General features: G+C 46.0%; 1 protein-coding gene across 41 annotated transcripts in view; it reads right to left on the reverse strand.

Moving 5' to 3' along the window:
• MAP4K4 (mitogen-activated protein kinase kinase kinase kinase 4) overlaps positions 1–4,680 on the reverse strand; it is a 171,911-nt gene extending 167,231 nt beyond the window's left edge. For 32 of the 41 annotated variants that reach the window (XM_065891503.1, XM_065891532.1, XM_065891535.1 and 29 more), the window contains exons 1-2: positions 4,624–4,680; positions 4,205–4,270 (exon numbers count right to left, since the gene is read on the reverse strand). In XM_065891503.1, coding sequence (XP_065747575.1) covers positions 4,205–4,270; positions 4,624–4,680 — 123 coding nt within the window. Of the gene's footprint in view, positions 1–4,204; positions 4,301–4,623 lie in introns of those variants that run through there. The other 9 variants (XM_065891524.1, XM_065891527.1, XM_065891523.1 and 6 more) reach the window with 1 other exon arrangement.
• Positions 4,681–20,458: the final 15,778 nt, after the last annotated feature.

The following is a 20,458-nucleotide window of genomic DNA, read 5'->3' on the forward strand; positions in this document are numbered from 1 at the left end:
CACCCCAACACTCTTCTCTCTACTGCCCTGCCCTGGCCTTCCTTCCCCTCCTCTCTCCTAGACCACTGCCCCAGGCCAACCACCGTACCTGCTCCTTCCCCAAAGTTCACCTGACCAAGGCTCCTACTCCCAGGCATCCCCAATCCCAACAAAACTTTCAACGGCACCTCAATGCCAGGGAATGATGGACCTCCTCAATGCCAGCACAAATAACCCCTCCCCGAGATGCCCACTACCCCCAAGCCCTACTACCATTCCCAAAGGTCACCCTCAGCCCTTTGGCCACACATACCCCCCTTTCTTCAATAAAAGAGGGGGACAGCATTAGCACAGCGCCTAACAGGTGGCCGACTCTCAGGTTAGCTCTGCTTACCATCTTCGGGCCTAGCGTAGCCTCGTCCTCAACCTTCAAGGTGTCCAGTCCACCAAGGCCCTCTCCTCCAAGGACAGGGTCAGACAGAGTCAGAGTCAAGATGCTCTCTCCATCTGGCCTGTGAGTAAGCCCTGACTCCAGGCAGTGAGCCTGCTGGATTCCCTAACTTCCCCTTGGGCCCCTACCATGCCATTCCAGATGCAGGATTTTCCTGCCTTTAGCCAAGACATTTTGGAACAATGGCCACTGGACGCTTGCAAGATGCAAAATAACAGTAGCCACCCCAAGAAGAAAACAAAAATGGCCAAATAAACGTTAAAAATAACAAACTCCAAAAACACAAAAACAAACTTTGATCTATCATTTCTGGTTTGGACTTTTCACATTATCGTTTCTCCCTTTGATGAAAAAAATTAAAATTCACTGTATCTACTCAACATGCACAAGATCATCTTACAGACACTTCTTTTATAAATATATGGTACTCTGAATGAAACCCTGTGAACAGAAATTCACAATTCTTTTCACATTTTATGAGTATCCTTCCCTATGATCTCTCAGAAACCTAAAGCAAAAAATAAATTTCTCTAAATAGAATACAGCCTGTGTCTCAGCTCCTTTTTTAAAGGTAAAGTTACATACTGTTCAACTATACCCAGACTATTTACCATTTTTGTCAGATGGAGAAAATTATAAACTATCCCCAAGAAAGCCATTTTCATAGAACATATCAAAACTCCGAAAACTCCCTCTCAGACTCATTCACTTCATGTAAACATAGTCTTCTAAAAATAAGCAACCATTATCACTAAAAAAGTTCACAGAAAAAACAGAAAATATAACAATGAAATAAATTAGGACTACAGGTTGTTCAGCTTACAGGTGTTTCACCTAAAGTTATGTTTAAAAAAAAAAAAGCTTCTCTATAAAAAACAAATTAGACACAAGTATTTTCCAAACTCTGATGCTAGTCACACTAATGGATGTTTAGCAACGGTAAACAACTGCTACAGTGTCAATAATCTAATCCCAAAACCACCATATGCAAATCGTACCAACAAAACTGCTAAACTCCTAGGCATATGTAAACGGTTCTAGAAAGTACACATTTAAAGAGAAGAGAGAATGGAAACGTTGACTGTCTCTGCTGTTTCCACCATCTCTAAGACTAAACTTCCCAGGATCAGTTCACAAATACGAAAGAGCTTCTCGTGATAGTAAGAGAATATGTATGAGATAATCAGGAAAACGTTCACACTGAACATCTGAAGCAAGCTTATGGTCACCGAAGGGGGAAGTGGGGGGGATGAATTAGGAGTTCGGGATGAACATATACAAACAACTCTACATAAAATAGATAACCAACAAGGGCCTACTGTGTAGCACAGGGAACACTACTCAATATTCTGTAATAACACGTAAGGGAAAAGACTCTGAAAAACATATACATATATATAAATATATATATATACACACACACATACATATGTGTCTATATATATATAAAACTGAATCACTTTGCTGTACACCTTACTAACACATTGTAAGTCAACTATACTTCAATTTTTTAAAAAACCTGAATATTTGACGGGAAGGAATTAGGTTTTTTGGTGTGAGAACAGCACTGAGACTATCTAAAAAACAAAAAAAGATACATACCGAAGCATTTATGGGTGCAATGGCATCTGGGTTTCATGTGAAGATAACGGATGGAGAGAGGGAAGACTACAGACAAAACCAGATTAGTCACGTGCTGCTAACTGTTAAACTGGTGATCTCTCTCTCCCTAGTGTCTGGTTCAAATTCTCCATAATAATAAAACAACTGCAGGCGAGCAAAATCTCAAGCACTCTTGCTCGTGATTGTATGGCACGGTTGCACAGATTGCTTAATTCCTCGGGTTTGCATAATTTGAGAATTTCTCCTCAACTGTACTGACTTTATAGGGAGAGAGCCAGAGAGCCGGGTCACTGCCACGATCCTCAAATGCTGGGGATCCCAACTTCCCCCAAATGTTGTGCTCAGCAAATCTATCTCAAAAGATTGGGGTAAGAGGGGATGGAACCAAAGGGGGAAGGAGGAGGGGAAACCCTCAGCAGTGAACCCGCCCCACCTGCTCCTATAAAGAACCCCCAGCTCTTAAACCCTTTAAGACCCGTTCGGGTTTCGCTGGCTTCTGGTTTACTTCACCAGCCTTCACATCCACGCTGACCAAAGAAGATGCAAACAATCCAACTACTGTGTAACCAGGTCAAAAACAAGCTCTGGCTAGTTCACTTGGACGAGGGCACACTCACTACTCGAATCTGGCCAGAAAAACTGGGTTAGAAAAAACCGACTGGTGCTTAAACAAACACTGGGGCTCGGGAAAGAACATCTTTCAGCCAGTTAGCAGACCACTCAGGGAGTTGCAACACAATCTTTTCCAAAATTTTCCAAAAGCTTCCAAATTCAGTTGAGCCCGGCAGGCTGAGCTCACAGGGCTCTCTTTCAAATTCAAAAATCTGGCCCTGGCCCCAACAGTTAACCAACAAAACACACGCTGATTCACTTGAGATCACCTCAGAATACTGACTCCATCCAGTTCAGGCCACAGGCCGGGACACAGCCCAGGCCAGGGTAAGTCAGGGCTGGGGAGAGGCTTTCAAGAGATAGATAAACCCTATTCTCAGAGCAGAAAACAGACAATGGGATCCACACTTAATCTGGGCGAAGAAAATGTCTACAGTCAGCTTCCAACCCCCCCCTCCATTTTTAATGAGACAATGACAATTCTTCACAGCGAACCACAAAGCCCTGCTTCATAAGATTTTTTTTTTTTTATTCTATCCCAACCTTGTACCCAGCTAGAAAACACTAACAGCTACCAAACACCCCCCGTGCAGATAACTTTGAGAAAGCGTTCAGTAATAAGAAACAAATCAGGAGAGGGAGAATTTCACACTCTGTTTCAAACGTTCAAGGCCTGTGCCTCCATTACCTAGAGCTGCTCATAAACTCTAGAATGTGCACTGAGTAAAATGCGCAGCACGGGTTAGTCTCACGAGGTGTCAGCTACTCAGAGCCGACTCAGAGTCTCCAGATTTGTTAGTTTCATTTCCTGTTGGGGGCGAGGGGGCAGGTATTAAAAAAAAGAGAGAGAAAGACCTGGGGTGGGTGTAAAATCTGGGCACCCTCTCCACTCCTGGGCTTTGCCTCATTTCTGTTTCAATTACACACCTGTCAAACAGGTTATTCCTGGAATTCAGACCGTATAATCGTCACACTGTAATTCTTCCTGCTCCTGTTGCCCAAACACACACCGTTCCCCGGTTCCCCAAAACATGTACCCATCAGTAGAATGCACGCTGCTTATAAAGGAGAAGCAAGTAGCACCGAACTACGCTCCCTGGGCGCCTGGCGAGCATTCAAACGAGGGAACACGAAGACAATTCTCGAGGAAGCCAAGGCAGTGTTTTGGGATAATCACAAGCAAGGCCTGCCTCTACTGAATTTTAATTAACACACCAACTCCGAAGGCCAGATCTGGGAAAGACGGGGAAAAATGTAGGTTGTCTGATGCAAAAATGCTTGCCCGTTTTATGGGATAAAAGTGCATGCCTAAGAGTGGAGCTTATTTCCTTAACTGAGAGCCAGGAAATGAGGTCTTTTCAGGCCAGTGTGCATATAAACTCTGCTGAAAAACAGCGGGACGGCGAGGCGAGACCCCTCTCCCAACTTCAGCCGAGCGGCGTGGCCGCCGGGCGGCGGCGTATCCATCAGCCTCCCCGTCGCCCCCGGACCAGAAGTTTCAACCCGTCCCCGGGAAACAAAGGAGGCGCCCACACCGACCTTATAGACTTGTCCGTAGGTGCCATTTCCCACCACTTCCACCAGCTCGAAAATCCCAGCCGGATCCTGGAGGAGAAGGAGGGGAGGGGTGAGCATCGGAAAGCAGCACAACAATGAATAAAAGAAGCGGGGCAGCTGGAGAGAAAGGGCGGCGACCACAGAGGTGGGCTTCGCCTGGCGCGGTCGCCGGCGCCCGAGAGCCGCGATGGGGGTCGGGGCACGCGGGGTCGGGGTCCCGGGCGGCGGCTCCGACGGAGGTTCGCGCCCCGGGCCCCGCACCCGCCGACGCGGGCAGACAAAGGGGCCGCCGCGCCCGCGGCTCTGCCCGCGGCGGCGCCCGAGCACCCGGCCGGCCAGGGCGCGGCCCCGGCTCCCCGCTCCCCGCTCCCGGCTCCCCGCGCCCCGCGGCCGCCACTCACCCGCAGGGAGGACAAGTCGATGTCCACCAGACTTTTTGCAGGGGAGTCGTTCGCCATTTTCCCTTTTTGCCACCCAAAACCCGGCCACAATCAATCGGTCTCTGGTGTGTTTCTGTGAGTCGGAGGCCCGGAGGGCGGCGCGGGCCCGCGGGCGAGGCCGGGGGGCGGCGGGCGGGCGGGCGGGCGGGCGGCGGCGCTCACTCCATGGCCCGGGCGGCCGGCAGGACCCCGGGCGTTGCCCGCGCCTCAGGCCCCGGCCCCGCGCCCCGCCGCGCGCCTGCACGAGCGGCCCGGACCAGGGGCCGCGGCGCCACCGAGAGTGGAGCCCGGAGCGCGAGGCCGCCAGACAAAGATGACCGGGAGGCGGAGGCGGGCGCGCGGCGGGGGGCGGCGGCGCGGGAGGAGGAGACACGGGACACCGAAAACGTATTCTGAGGAGAGCAAACAGCTCCCCCTTTCCTCCTCCGGCAGGAAAAGCGGGCGGAAGCGCGCTCGCGCCCGGAGCCGGCCCGGGCTGGGGGCGAGGGGCGCGGCGCGGCGTGAATATTCAGCAGGGGTGGGGCGCGGACGGCGGCCGCGCGCGGGGCCGGGTGCGCGGGGAGGGGCAGCGGTGGGAGCGTGGGGAGCGCCCGCGACAAAGGGAAACCGGTCCGGACCCCCGGGCGGAGGGGCGGGCCGACCCCTCCCTCCCGGAGCCCCGCCCCGCCCGCCGCGCCCGGCTCTGCCAGCATCCCCAAGGAGGAGGGTCCTCCCGGCCCCGCCCCCGCTCCCGCTCTTCCCATCCCGTCCCATCCCCCATCGCCAGATTCTGGCCCCTTAAGACCCTCGCTTCCGGTTTCCCTACCTGGTTTTCTTGTCCTTTCTCTTCTTTTCCGGGCTAAACCGGTGGCCTGATTAGGTTGGGGCTTCACTGAGCATCACTCGGCTGCCGGGTCCCGCCCGAGACTTTCAGCGGAAACTGAATCCAGAGCAGCTCCTCCAACTGCCTTGTGCCCAGGAGCACCTCACTCAGTAGCTGCGCACTGTTGTCAGGGGCCAGGAGTCCTAACCCGAGTTTTGTGCCTAGAGATCACTGAGGACCTACAGACGGGCTTCTTACGGCAACTCTGGAAGCTAGTCAGCAGTTAGGTGGTTTCATCCTGTTAAACAAGAATATATGGTCTGCACAACAGACATTGTTATCACTATCACTGCACTGTCCAAAACTTTCAATGGCTCCCTATTCCCTCACAGCGGGTTCTCAAATGTGAGTGCCCGCCCGGCAATCACCGAGAGAGATCGTAAAAGCATGGATTGCCGCCGACCCCACCTCCAGACTTTGTGATTCAGCAAGTGTTGGGTAGGCCTGAGAACTTGAATTTCTAACAAGTTCTCAGACGATGCTGAGTTGCTGTTACAGGGATCACACTTTGAGAACAGGGGCCTCATGAAAATCCAAGGCCCTTCTAGTTGGGCTTCACAAACACCATCATCATTGTCTACCAATTCTTGGTTTACTTACAGTATCAATTTAACCCCTCCTTTGGCCTTAGGGTGATGTTATGCTCGTTTTAGGGATGAGGAAACCAAAGTACTGAAAGCTGAGGAATTTTCCTAAATTCTTTAAAGGCATAGCCTGGAAGTGGAGGAGGGATTCTCACCAGGTCAGCCTAGTCCCAAAATCCGAGTCTCTGATTCGGCCAAGTTAAGTCTTCTACCCAGAATATGTTTAGCACTCTCCTGCCTCCCGAAAGTTTGGTTTCCAAGATTTTCTTCTTCTTTTTTTTTTTTTTTTTTGATGTGGACCATTTTTAAAGACTTTATTGAACTTGTTACTATATTGCTTCTGTTTTACGTTTTGGTTGTTTGGCCCCAAGGCATGTGGGATCTTAGCTCCCCAACCAGGGATTGAACCCACACCCCCTGAACTGGAAGGCAAAGCCTTAACCACTGGACCACCAGAGACGTCCCTCCAAAATTTTCGACTGTGAGAATCTCTCATAAGGCTAAAATATATTCATGGACTCCTGGAGTCCATTGATTAGGAAAATCATAGTAACCAAAGCGTTCCTATGAATTTAGTGGTACCTTTAAATAATTCTGTTTTTAATCTACCAACAGCAATGGAATTATCTATGAGTATAAAGTAAATAATTTACTCAGAGAGTTAGGTTGGTGCACGTGTGAACTTTCAGACCACAGTGCTAGTAATAATATGTTAGTAGTATTTATTATTAATAATAGGTAACAGGTATTGGGTCCAAACAATATGCTAAATCCGTTACATATACTATCTCCTTATTCTTCACATTAACCCCAAATGGTAGGTACTCTTACTTTTCCCACTTTACACATTAGGAAACCAACGTCTAAAGAAATTAATTGACTTGCTCGGTGTTTACAGCTGAACCCGATACAGAAACGCCAGGATCCTCCAAGCCAGCCTCCTTCCACGGGTTCACAGCCTCAACTCTAACATCATGACACTGAGACCAACCCCAGACCAGCCCCTTCTCTGCCTAGCCAAATTCTCTTCATCACCTCAAGCTCAATTCAGAAACCAACTCCTCTTTCTACCAGCTTTCTCTAAATCTCTCTCCTAAGCTGCTCTTTCCCATATTACCATTGTGACAATAATTTCTTACTTTCAATTTAGTACCTTTTCTTAAGTCCCTACCCAGGGCAAGGCACTGGCTTAACCCTTGCCCGGGATATCAGGAAGATCAGGACAGAGCTTACAATCTGCTAATGGGCGTAGGACAGTTTCATAAATCGCTGTGGTTAAAGTCAGAACATTATAAATGCTAGCTAGCTGGAAAGAGCACCAAACAGGTCTAGTGGAAAGTATGCTGTATTGGGGGCAAAACCGAACCTAGTTCTGTTATTTACCAGTTATGCAAGCTGGCACCTGTTACTTAAGTACTGAGCCTCCGTCATTTCCTCTTCTGTACACTAGACAAAGACAGGGGTAAGGACAGTTAAAAGGCCATCTCAAGAGCACAGGCCAGGGTACTAAGGCCTGGAGAGAGGAGATACAAGAAGTGTTTGGCCAGGAGATGCTCTTAAGACTTGGCATCTAATGGAAGGCCAGAGGCAAAATAGACAAAGAGTTAAAAGATTTGCTTGTACTTCAGAGCCTTGTTCACGCTTGCGAGGATGCTGTCACAAACAGAGGAAAGGATGGGAGTTCCTGAATCATGGTAGCAAAGGAAGGTTTGGTTTTGGGCTCTGCAAAGATCGTTAACTTTTCATGCAGAAGCAGTGTACACCTACCTGCCCAGCTCGGAGGCTGGGGACCATGTTCTCAGTCAACAGCCATATATTAGTTCAGGCCGCCATAACAAATTACACAGATGGGGTGGCTTAAATAACAGAAATTTCTTTTCTCATAGTTCTGAAGACTAGAAGTCCAAGGTCAAGGTTCCAGCTGATTTGGTTCCTGGTGAGAGCTCTCTTGCTGGCTTGCAGAAGACTGCCTTCCGGCTATGTCCTCAGTGCTAGTGTCACAGACAGAACGCTAAGCTCTCTGGTATTTCTTCTCATAAGGACATCCATCCTATCAGATCAGGGTCCCACCCCTATGACCTTATGAATTTAACCTTAATTATTTCCCCAGTAGCCCCATCTCCAAATACAGCCACACTGGAGGTTAGAGTTTCAATACACAGGGTTGGAGGAGGGGGAGACACATTCAGTCCATAACAAGCCATGTGTCCTACGTGACACCAGGAAGCAGATTTGTCAGGGCCTTGTCCTCCAGCATCCACCACCCAAAAAGATTATCAAGTTCATAATTTGGAAAATAAATACCAATCTGTCATTTTAGGCTGGAGGAAAAAATATCTTGCTTGGTCAAAGAATGAGGAGTTGAGAGAATGAGGAAACCGACCACACTGGGCAAGAGGACTCAGTTCGGAGAAAGCCAGGCAGGTTAGGTGGGACCAGAGGACAAAACCGAGGCCTGGGCAGAACCCGGATTATCAGTCAAGTCAAGAACTTTACACATTAGAAAATGTGTAAAGCCTTGGCCTTTGAGAGCTCAGATGGCAGGTGAGAGGCTCTTGAGTTCAGCAAGCCATGGATACAAATATGCATCTTCCCAGTGTACACTGGCAGTCATCTCGCCTCCAGTCACAGAAATTCCAGAGGAAGCTTAATTATGCAAGAGGCGGACACTGACAGTCCCCCAGACATCACTTTACTTATTTCCTTGTTTTTTCTTTGTCACAAAAATGTTGGTAGAAGTTGATTTTCAACCTCAGAATGGAGCACAGGAAGGGGGGGGTGCTGCAGAGCCATGAAACTGGACTGCGTGAATGTAATTCAAGGGTTCAGGGTCATTGAAGACTTAGAGCAACTGGAAATAAACGATGGAAGTAGTGATCAGCAAGGGGAATTGAGTCGAACAAGGAAACGAGGGTGAGATATGTTCAGAGGCTCAGAAAGGGAAAAGCAGAGGTTTAGGAGTCAGAGATCTGAGTTCCGATGGACAAAGTGTTCAAATGCTCACCCTCCCTGCCCCTCAGTTTTCTAACACCCGGGATTGGGTGGAAATGATTGAAAAGTCCTCCTGGGATGTTAGAGACTCAGATTTATAGAAACCTGGCCTCAGCCCTGGAACTGTTCACACCTCCTAGCCGAGTAGAAGAGGGTTGACATGAGCAGTGGAAGTTAGTAGAACATGTGGCATGCTGGAGGTTCAGCCCTTTAAAGGCCATCTTTGAGCACTGGGAGAGAATCTTTTTAAACTAGTCTATCAGTTGAATTAAAAGGAAGTAACTCCTCTAGTGCACAACAGGATGGAGGGCTTGGGGTGCAGAAGCAGATCAAAGGGCAACAAAAGAAGAAGAAGCAGGGCTTCCCTGGTGGTGCAGTGGTTAAGAATCCAGCTGCCAATGCAGGGGACACAAGTTCAAGCCCTGGTCCAGGAAGATCCCACATGCCGCGGAGCAACTAAGCCCGTGCGCCACAACTACTGAGCCTGCGCTCCAGAGCCTGCGAGCCACAACTACTGAGCCCGTGCACCACAGCTATCAAAGCCTGTGCGCCTAGAGCCTGTGCTCCGCAACAAGAGAAGCCACCGCAGTGAGAAGCCCTGACACCTCAACAAAGAGTAGCCCCTGCTCACCACAACTAGAGAAAGCCCGTGCACAGCAACGAAGACCCAGCGCAGCCAAAAATAAATAAATGAAATTAATTAATTTAAAAAAAGAAAAAAGGAAGAAGAAGAAGATGAAGCAGACCAGAGGCGAGACAGACATTGTACCCCAGCTACCAGGGCCGTGCAGTTGCCACTGCTGTGATGAGGAAGTTGTGTGAGCTCAGATCTCTCCCAAAAGCAGATCTGGAGACAAAGGTTTGGGTGCCAGTAGTTTATTTGGGAGATGGTCCCGGGAATCACAAGTGAACGAAAAGGGAAAAAGGAACATGGGATGGGACTTCCCTGGCGGTCCAGTGGTTAGGACTCCGTGCTTTCACTGCAGGGGGGCACAGATTCACTCCATGGTCGATCCTGCATGCCACAGGGTGCGGCCAAAAAAGACCCTCAAAACAAAACGAAAAAAGGAACGTGGGACGGAGATGTGCCAGTGAGCAGAGTGTTCACTGGGCAGCTGGGCCAGATGTACCTAGATGGTAGGGAAATTAGACAATGCAGACTGACCTTACTTTATGTGTACCTGTGATCACAGTAAAGGTTTTTGTCAACATTTTTTTTTTTTTTTTTTTTCTTTTTGCGGTACACGGGCCTCTCACTTTTGTGGCCTCTCCCGTTGCGGAGCACAGGCTCCGGACGCGCAGGCTCAGCGGCCATGGCTCACGGACCCAGCCGCTCCACGGCATGTGGGATCCTCCCGGACCGGGGCACGAACCCACGTCCCCTGCATCGGCACGCGGACTCTCGACAGCTGCGCCACCAGGGAAGCCCTGTCAACATTTTTTAAAAAGTAATATTTTAAATGCAGACGAACTTGCTATTTAGAGACCTATTTGAAATCTTTTATAAAAAGAATTACTTCCCTTAACTTATTCTTTTTGTAAATTTATATTTTATATGTAAGGATTGTTTAAATCAAATTCAGCCACGAAAAGTCCTTAACCTGCAAAACTCCGCAAGGTGCCTCAAAAATGAGGTCAGAGGTAGCCTGACAGCTTTAGAAATCAAGATGGGAGCCATAGGAAGTGGTTGGGAGAAGCCAGATGGGGACATTAAACAGTTATCAGGTATGTCGGGTTTTGATAGGTGGTCCGGCAACAGGAATCAGGGGCTTTGAGGGAAGGACAAGCCAGGCCTGCTAGCTGAAGAGACAACAGGCTTATTTATACTTGAGCCCATACTTGTGTCCTGAGCCTCTGCAGCTAAATCTTAGAAAGTGACCAGAGCAGCAGGCCTCTCTGATGTTCACCCATTGAATAGGTCACAACTGAAATGTTAGAATCTGGAGTCTGAATATGATGTATCAGATTCTGGCCAAGGTGCATCAACGTGTATCAGAAGCGCCATTAGAAAGGAGTCAGTCATAATCAAGTTTATCCCTTTGTAGCATCACAATAGCCAGGACATGGAAGCAACCAAAGTGTCCATCGACAGATGAATGGATAAAGAAGATGTGGCACATATATACAATGGACAGATGAATGGATAAAGAAGATGTGGCACATATATACAATGGAATGTTATCAGCCATAAGAAGAAATGAAATTGAGTTATTTGTAGTGAGGTGGATGGACCTAGAGTCTGTCATACAGAGTGAAGTACGTCAGAAAGAGAAAAACAAATACCGTATGCTAACGCATATATATATAGAATCTAAAAAAATATATAGTACTGATGAACCTAGGGGCAGGAATAAAGACGTAGACATAGAGAATGGACTTGAAGACACGGGGTGGGAGGGGGAAGCTGGGGCGAAGTGAGAGTAGCATGGACATATATACACTACCAGATGTAAAATAAGTAGCTAGTGGGAAGCAGCCGCATAGCACAGGGAGATCAGCTCGGTGCTTTGTGATGACCTAGAGGGGTGGGATAGGGAGGGTGGGAGGGAGGCTCCAGAGGGAGGGGATATGGGGACATGTGTGTGCTTATGGCTGATTCGCTTCGTTGTACAACAGAAACTAACACAGTATTGTGAAGCAATTATATTCCAATTAAAATGTATAAAATAAATAAATAAAAATTTAAAAAAAACAACGAATGAACCACAAGTCTCCATTAGGGATCCTGCAAGCTGGTCCAGCCTATTGATTTGTAGTTCTAAGTTAATTATAGTGACTCCAGCCTCAAAATCTCCTAAAATACACCCTATGATAAAAGATTAAGTGGTGACATGCCAGTGAGAAACTATGAACTGCAAAGGCCATGGATGAATTACAAAATGTGAGGCCTGTCCTGTTCTCTTAAATAAACGTAATTATCATCTTCATCTCCTTTTCCCTGTCTGCATTCCATATTCGGTGGCCAGCTAGTTTAGAAAATGTAGTCAGGGCCAGGTCAAGAGGCCAGCCATGACTGACTGACTTGGATCACCTGGGTTTGCCCTAATTCTCGACTGCAGACAACTCCTTGAGGTTAGATGGAGGTTGAGGGGCGGGGGAGGGGAAGAGTTGAACAAGAAAATATGTCTGGATCAGCATGGAGTCTTGAGGTCTCCTGGAAATGCACCTCAGAGTCACAAAAAGGAAAGACCACTTATTCTTATAGAATTGCATCTTTTATTGCTTTAGAACTTATTATTATTAGCCGCCTTGCTTGTAAGAAATGTATTCAGCGTTCAAACAGTACTCACGGAGAAGTGCTACACAAAGGTGGCCTTTAAAATCACAGCTTAGCTTTTTAGCTCTACAGAGAGGAGAAAATGTAGAGGATGTGGGATGCCAGTAACTGGCAAGAGGAATTGAAAAGGGAGTGATCTGGGTATGGACTCAACATACACCCACTTTTGAAATTTCCAGGAACTGGGAATGAGGCAGTCACTCAGAAGAGGGAACCAGTGGCCTCGGAAAAATTGAAAAGCAATGTTTGATAACTAGTAATTCTTTACATACCTTGGACCTTAAGAAAGTCCCTTTCTGTGTGGCCATTCCACGCAGAGTGGATAAAGAGCTGGAGTATGTGTTCTGTTCTGCAAACTGTGTTCCCAGGGTCTCCCTGGATTTCCCAAGGGAGGTGGAGTAGTTTGTAAGGGGACCCCTGAGCTCGCACTGCCCGGCCCTTCCTCCTTCCACCACCCCAGTTCTGCCTTTATATGTTTTAGACATTGGGAATATGAGTAATAGTTTATTAAGACAAGATTTTCACTGCTAAGAAAAGTTTGCAAATCACAAGCTAAAGTATACTTGGCACCAAGATTTCCATGATCACATGGCAGGTATCTAGGAGATCTAGTTCTGCTGAGTTCAAAACTAAGCACTTGAGGCACTCTCTAAATCATTGCCATGACCTGAGCAGAGCAGTAGAGAAGATACAGGAGGAGAAATTAGGAACCTAGGCCCTGGATGTGTTCTACCGGAATCTCCACTGTCACGGTGGTTAGAACACCCAGCCTGCTGTCATGGGACCAAGTATTCACGAACTGCTCGTTCATTAAGTAGCGCAAGCTTCACTCTCAAACAAGATCTCATACACAGATGTGAGGAACACCTGTGTCCCCGTTCCCGACTATGTGAGTGTGACCACGGCCTTTTAGGGTCTATTTGATGACCCGTTTTTTTACGAAATAACCTACCTCCTGTCTCTCACACAGCACACTTTAGAGAGAATTGATGAGATAATCAAAAACATTTTTCATTCATGAACACCAAAAGACCGACCGAAATGATGGAGATAGTAGGGTTGCCCGACAATAACCTGGGCAACGTTGCTTATATCGAAAAACTTAGAGGATACTCACAAGAAGTTTGTAGTAATGTAGAAATGTATGTTGTCATGTTAATCGGAAATATCACTGTACAAAACTGGTGTGACATTATAGTCATAGCTGCATAAAAATTTAAAACTATGCATAAGACACATTGGGAAGAAATACATCAAATTTTAGTAGTTTTCAATGGATGGAAACTGTGAGTGATTTTTTTTTTTTCCTTCTTTCGGGACATGTGATCGTACAGATTTCTTCTATGAGCATGTGATATTTTATGACAAAGAATATAAGCAGAAGCAAACTATTATATATAGGATGCATAAACAACAAGGCCCTACTGTAGAGCACGGGAAACTCTATTCAATATCCTGTGATAAACCATAATGGAAAAGAAAGAAGTTAATACAACAGAAGAAATTAATACAACATTGTAAGTCAACTATACCTCAATAAAAAATTTTTAAAAAGAATATAGGGGCTTCCCTGGTAGCGCAGTGGTTGAGAGTCCGCCTGCCAATGCAGGCGACATGGGTTCGTGCCCCCGTCTGGGAGGATCCCACATGCCGCGGAGCGACTGGGCCCGTGAGCCATGGCCGCTGAGCCTGCGCGTCCGGAGCCTGTGCTCCGCAACGGGAGGGGCCACGGCAGTGAGAGGCCCGCGTACCACAAAAAAAAAAGAAAGAAAAAAAAAAGAATATAAACATAAATTTTAAAATAAAATGAAATTTTAAATAAATAAAAGAAGCTACTATTTAAATAAGTGAAACTAATCGCATTCGTTTCCGAGGACTGACCTAACAAAGGACCACAATCTGGGTGGCTTAAGACAACAGAAGTGTACCGTCCCACGGTTCTGGAGGCCGGAAGTGTGAAGTCAGGTGTTGGCAGGCCACACTTCCTCTGAAACCTGGAGGGGAGTCGCGCCTTCCTTGCCTCCTCTAGGTAATTAATGGTGGCTGCCCATCTTCAGTGTTCCTTGGCTGACAGCTACTTAGTTCCAGTCCCAGGGCTTTCTCCTTGTGTGTTAAGTCTTCTTATAAGGACCCCAGTCGTACTGGATTAAGGACCCAGCCTACTCCACGCTGTCTATACTTAACTAATTAAACCTGCAATGACTTTATTTCCAAATAAGGGCTCATTCTGAGATACTAGGGGTTAGGAATTCAATATGCCATTTTTTTTGGTGAGGGTGGCACCATTCAATCTATAACAGTAATTTAACAACTTTGATGTTTTTACAGAAGTTGAAGACCGTTATTCTTCCTCATTCTGATGTAACGGTTTCCACATTTTAGCACATGGGTAAGTGTAGGAACATGGTCACTTTGATAGTTTTTGCTAAGACTTCCTCACCTTCTTTCTTGTCACCCCTCTCATTTTCTAACACGTATTTATCAGGCACATACTGAGTTCATAGCACTGTGTTGATCTATCAAAATTTAAAAAATCACACAAAACTCCTTTCTAACAAGTTGCTTTCAACCACACTGTAATTCGAAAACAGACTGACTTTCTAATCAATGACTTCAGTCTGCAAATCACTATAAAGAATTACCTTCAGGTTAGATTTGTAAAAAAAAATTTCTTGGACCTTCTTACAAATATGGGATGATATGGGAAAAAGAAGGAAGAAAACCGAAGTAGAAATGGGTCCAAAGAGAAATTAATTTTGCTTGTTCTAAAGACAGAAAGACTATTTTTTCAGCATTCAGTAATCTCTGGTTTGGTTGGGATATTTAGGAATTAGCTAAGTGTTTTAAAATATTGTCTTACTGGCTTTGAACTATTCTTTGGGACTTTTACCCCCAGCGTGGCTGGAAATATGTTCATTGTTTTAAATAGAAATTTAACCACGCTTATTTAATTTTTTGAAAGAATGCCGTCTTTTGCTAAGTTTGGCAGAATTGCTTGACATAAAAATATAAATGAGGGACTATAGTGTGGCATGGATAAAGCACTTTATATTTTCTGATGACAATTACACCGCTGATGCACGCCTTAGGAAGCAAAAATATTTATTTCACTTGTTACACACACGCATTTATATAGAGTATTTATGAGACTCTCAGTGACATCTTCAGATCAGCACGTGTATCCCATTGTGCAGTTATTCCCTTTGATTTCTATTTTCTTGTGGTGAATGCTTTGTGTCTAAAACGCTAAGGAAATTAAATGCAAAACTATGTCACTACAATGTAACTTCACTATACACATCAGGAAATTAGGATTTGTTCTCCCAGCAGCTGGTGTTTGGCTACTCTGAACATGATATGTCCAGAAAAGTTAACGTGGGGCAGTTTTCCTCAAAGGGATTCTGTTGGGATACAAAGAATATCAGTTCTTCCCACTCTGTGCACAGGACTATGGGGCCAGGATTAGCTCAGGATCTACCAACAGCTCAGGATCTCCCAGGTCCTCAGCCTCTTCCACTCCTAACCCTTCTCTGCTCTGCAAGAAGGGCCACGGTTAAACTGACAAACTACCTGTGTGCTACTGGGACGAGGGTGGCTCTCCCAGCACTGCCACCGTTCCTATGTGCTACTACCCCCCTTGTTGGGTGCTGGGCCCGGTGCTCTGCTCAGCACTTTCCCTGACTTATTTCATTTAAGCCTCACGCAACCCCATGTAGCCAGCCCTCCCGTTTTCCTAATTTCACAGGTGAGAAAACCAAGACCTAGAGGCATGAAGTCATTTGGCCATGATTGCACCTTCAGAAAGTAGCAAATCCAGGTTTAAAAGCCAGATTCACGTGGACAACCCCTACTTCTGACCAGTAAATTTTAGGTAACTGATGCATTTTTTAAATTATTCTTTAATTTATTTTATTTTTGGCTGCGTTGGGTCTTCGTTGTTGCGCGCAGGCTTTTCTCTGGTTGCCGTGAGCGGTGGCTACTCTTCGTTGCGGTGCGCGGGCTTCTCATTGCAGTGGCTTCTCTTGCTGTGGAGCACGGGCTCTAGGTGCGCGGGCTTCAGTAGTTGTGGCACATGGGATCAGTAGTTGTGGCTCGCGGGCTCTAGAGCGCAGGTTCAGTAGTTGTGGGCACACGGGCTTAGTTGCTCCGCGGCATGTGAGGTCTTCCCGGACCAGGGCTCGAACCTGTGTCCCCTGCATTGGCAGGCGGACTCTTAACCACTGCACCACCAGGGAAGCCCCAACTGATGCATTTTAACCAAGTCTTGGAAGAGCCAATTTCCAAACACAACAGAGGGACTTTTGAAGAAAAATTACATTCTTCTGATGGTAAATATAATGTCTATTCATTGAAGAAAAGAGAGAAGTATAAAAGAAGAATACAGAGTATAAAGAAAATACAGAGAAGAATAAAAACTTCACCTATAATCCTTACCAACAATCATTAATTCTTAATATAGTTCCTTTGTCCTTTTTCTTAAGCCTGTGTGTGTTTAATGTAATCAGAATTGTATGGTTACCTCCTTCTTTTCACTTCATGTGTTACAAATATTTACCTTCATTAAATATCGTGTTACAAGCTAATTTTTAATGGCAGTATTTACTACCATGTAATTTATTTAACCAATCTTATGGTGTTGGATAGTTAGGTTGTTTCTAATCAGTCACTGTTTTAAATACCACATGTGCTAGTAATTTCCTTAAGACAAATTCCTAGAAGTGGAATTACAAAATCAAAGTCTATGAGCATTTGTAAGGTTCTTGGTATATTTTGTCAAACTCCCTCCAAAATGGCTCTGCCGATTTAAGAGAGGGGGAGGTTTAAAGATGGGTGTTTCAAGTTCTAGTACAGGCTTTCCAGGGAGTTATCATTGTAACAGGGAAGAACAAATCCGTGTTCCTATTGGATCTGTTTCTTTTACCTTAACCTTTGTATTCAATTGCTTTTCTTCAAGTTCAGAATGTTGCCTATAGCCTGAAATATACAGGAGAGCCCATTCTCAAGGCTCTGAACTTTCAGGGTATGACACTTTTCCATTCATATAGAGATAAAAAAGTTGCAGAACAGAGAATAACTTTTCTTTGTTGGAGGTTTACAGGAATATCATCACCTGACCCACGTGGATGACTGCAAGAACAAAGGATTCCAGCAACAAGAAGTCTGCGACAACCAGAGCAACAAGAAGTCTGCGACAACCAGTCACACATCCTCCCCTTTTAATATAAAAGAAGCCTGAATTCTAACTCAGGTAAGATGGTTCTCTAGGACATTAGCCCTCCACCTTCTCAGACTCCAGCCGTTCCGACTAAAGTCTCTTTTCCTTGTCCCAGCACCTCTGTCTCCCAATTTATCGGCCTCTCCTGCGGTGAGCTGAACAAGTTTGGACTCCATAACACCATGGGGAATGTAGATCATCCATCACTTCTCAGTACCTTGTGGGCAGCCACCTGATGTCTCCCAGTGGGGTCCAATAAGGGCCTTTGGTCCAGTGGAGAAGAGTTGGAACAAAGGGTGTTACGCCAGGGCTCTGCACTGCCCACCCAGCTCACGGCTGTGAGTTCAGTGGTCCCTGAGAAGCCTGGGACGGCTGCTCCTCAGAGAGTGAAGATGGCGGGACATTTACTAATTTACAGGGGGTCTTCCTGCCCACTGTTTCCACTGGTCCTCATTGCAGCCCTGGAAGCTGCAGCTGTCCACGCGGCTTTATGACCATTGACATTTTGCAGAGAATGATGGTCAGATTTAGGTGAGGTACGTGACTTACTTAGATCACACCTCTCTGTAAGTCAGACAGAGAAAGGCCAATATCATATGATATCACTAATATGTGGAATCTTAAAAACTGATACAAATGAACTTATCTACAAAATAGAAGTAGACTCACAGACACAGAAAACAAACTTATGGCTACCAAAGGGGAAAGGGGCAGGGGAGGGGTAAATTAGGAGTTTGGGATTAACATACATGTACTACTGTATGTATATAAAATAGATAAACAACAAGGACCTGCTGTATAGCACAGGTAACTATATTCAATATCTTGTAATAGCCTATAATGGAAAAGAATCTGAAAAAGAATGTATTAATATATAGATATATGCAGATGAGGTAACTGATGTTCAGAAAAGTTAGGTACTCTGCCTGAGGTCACACAGCTGCTCAGTGGCAGAGCCCAGGTTTAAACCCAGTCATGCCTGGTTCCAAAGCCTGGCCGCTCTTCCCCCGACCGGTGCATGCTGCTCTAGGCCACAGGGACAGCAGAAAGCAAATGCAAGGGCCAAAACTCTGGACAGTGCTTGTATCAAAATCATTAAACCAATCAAACATTTCAACTTAAATCGGCAATGAAAATCATCATTTCCTGGACTGGGAGTTTGGGGTTAGCAGATGCAAAATATTATATATAGGATGGATAAAAAACAAGGTCCTACTGTATAGCACAGGGGACTATATTCAATATCCTGTAATAAACCAAAATGGAAAAGGATATGAAAAAGCATATAATGTATACATATCACTGAATCACTTTGCTGTTTGTCCAAAATATTGTAAATCAACTATACTTCAATAAAAAAATAAAAATTAAAAAAAAATATCACACCTCTCTCTGCAGAGGCACCTGGACCACAGCTGGCTTGTCCTGCTCTGCTCCATCAGGCTGCCTCTCCTCAAGAAGAAAGCCTCAATGTCAGCGACTCTGTCAGCTGACAGGTGAAATACTTGGCATTATCGTAAGGAAGCATTGAACTTGCTGTGCGCGTAATTATCGACATTTGCTGAATTCCAGCCACATAATAGGTGCTGTCCTAGATACAGATGGTTCTAGATCTTTGGGCTTTCAATCTTGAGAAGCCAACAAGCCCGGCAAACATGAGAAATGAGGGGAATGCACTCAGTTACAATGCTGTCTGAAAAAGGGGCACTTTGGGTAATTACATGTCTGGTTACACATTCTTGACGGCTATTTAGAGCTCTGACCGCCTTTGCAAAGACAATGCCCAGTTTGTTGGTCCAAACAAAGGCAAACAGGCTCAACCCCAAGTGTGACTCTGTGCGCCATTTTGGAATGTCAGGGATCATTGTGTGTGACGTGCACTTAAATTCATTCAAGACGAAGAAAAAGAAAACCTTGGAGAGTATTCCCAGATTTGCCTGCTCATTTCAGATGTATTTAATATGTTACACACATACACACACGTGCACAAACACGCACACACACACACACCCCACATGATCCAAACTTTACCAAACACCTGCTTCCCTTACACGGTATTAAAGTGCAAGAGACAGTTGATAAAAGAAGTGAGTTGTAGCCGCAGCTCTGCAGGGACTTGGATGCTGCTTGGGTTTTGGTGCCTCTGAAGTAACTGTGGTGGCACCCAGGAGGGGAAAAGTGCGTGTTGACCCCTGACACTGCCTGTGATTCTGACAGGGCAGTGGGGCTGGGGGGGGGGGGGCGGGGCAGGTAATAAAGTATGGCTAACACAGAGGCGGATCCCATTTCTAGAAGGCAGGGCTACCTTTATGAACAGGCAAAGGGACAGTGGCCTGAAAATTATGCATTGTTGATCTCTAGTGCCACTATTACCTATTTATCCCTGTCCTACCTCTGCCGCTATAACCGAATACCATAGGTTGGATAGCTTATAACCAGCAGAAATTTATTTCTTACTGTGCTGGAGGCTGGAAGTCAGATCAAGGTTCTGATGAGGGCCTCTCTCCAGGTTGCAAACTGCTGACTTACTGTGTCCCCAAGGCAGAAAGAGCAGAGAGAGCAGAAGCAAGGGCTCTCATGTCTTTTCATTAGGGCGCTAACCCTATCCACGAGGCTCCACCTTTGTGACCTAGCTGCCTTCCAAAGGTATTGCCCCCCAAAACCATCACTCTGGCGTTAGGATTTCAACATGTGAATTTTGCAGGGACACAAACATTCATTAGGGTGAGCACTGCTTTCCTTCTTTCACCAGTTTTAGAGTAGGGGAAATCTATTAAATTCCTAACATTTTAATGCAAATTCGTGTCCTGGATGATTTTCTGTACAGGAGAAGGTAAGCGACTTGACAGCTCTGATGTTCAAGTTAA

Source organism: Phocoena phocoena, chromosome 14 (genome assembly GCF_963924675.1).
Source record: "Phocoena phocoena chromosome 14, mPhoPho1.1, whole genome shotgun sequence".
Lineage (NCBI taxonomy): Eukaryota > Metazoa > Chordata > Mammalia > Artiodactyla > Phocoenidae > Phocoena > Phocoena phocoena.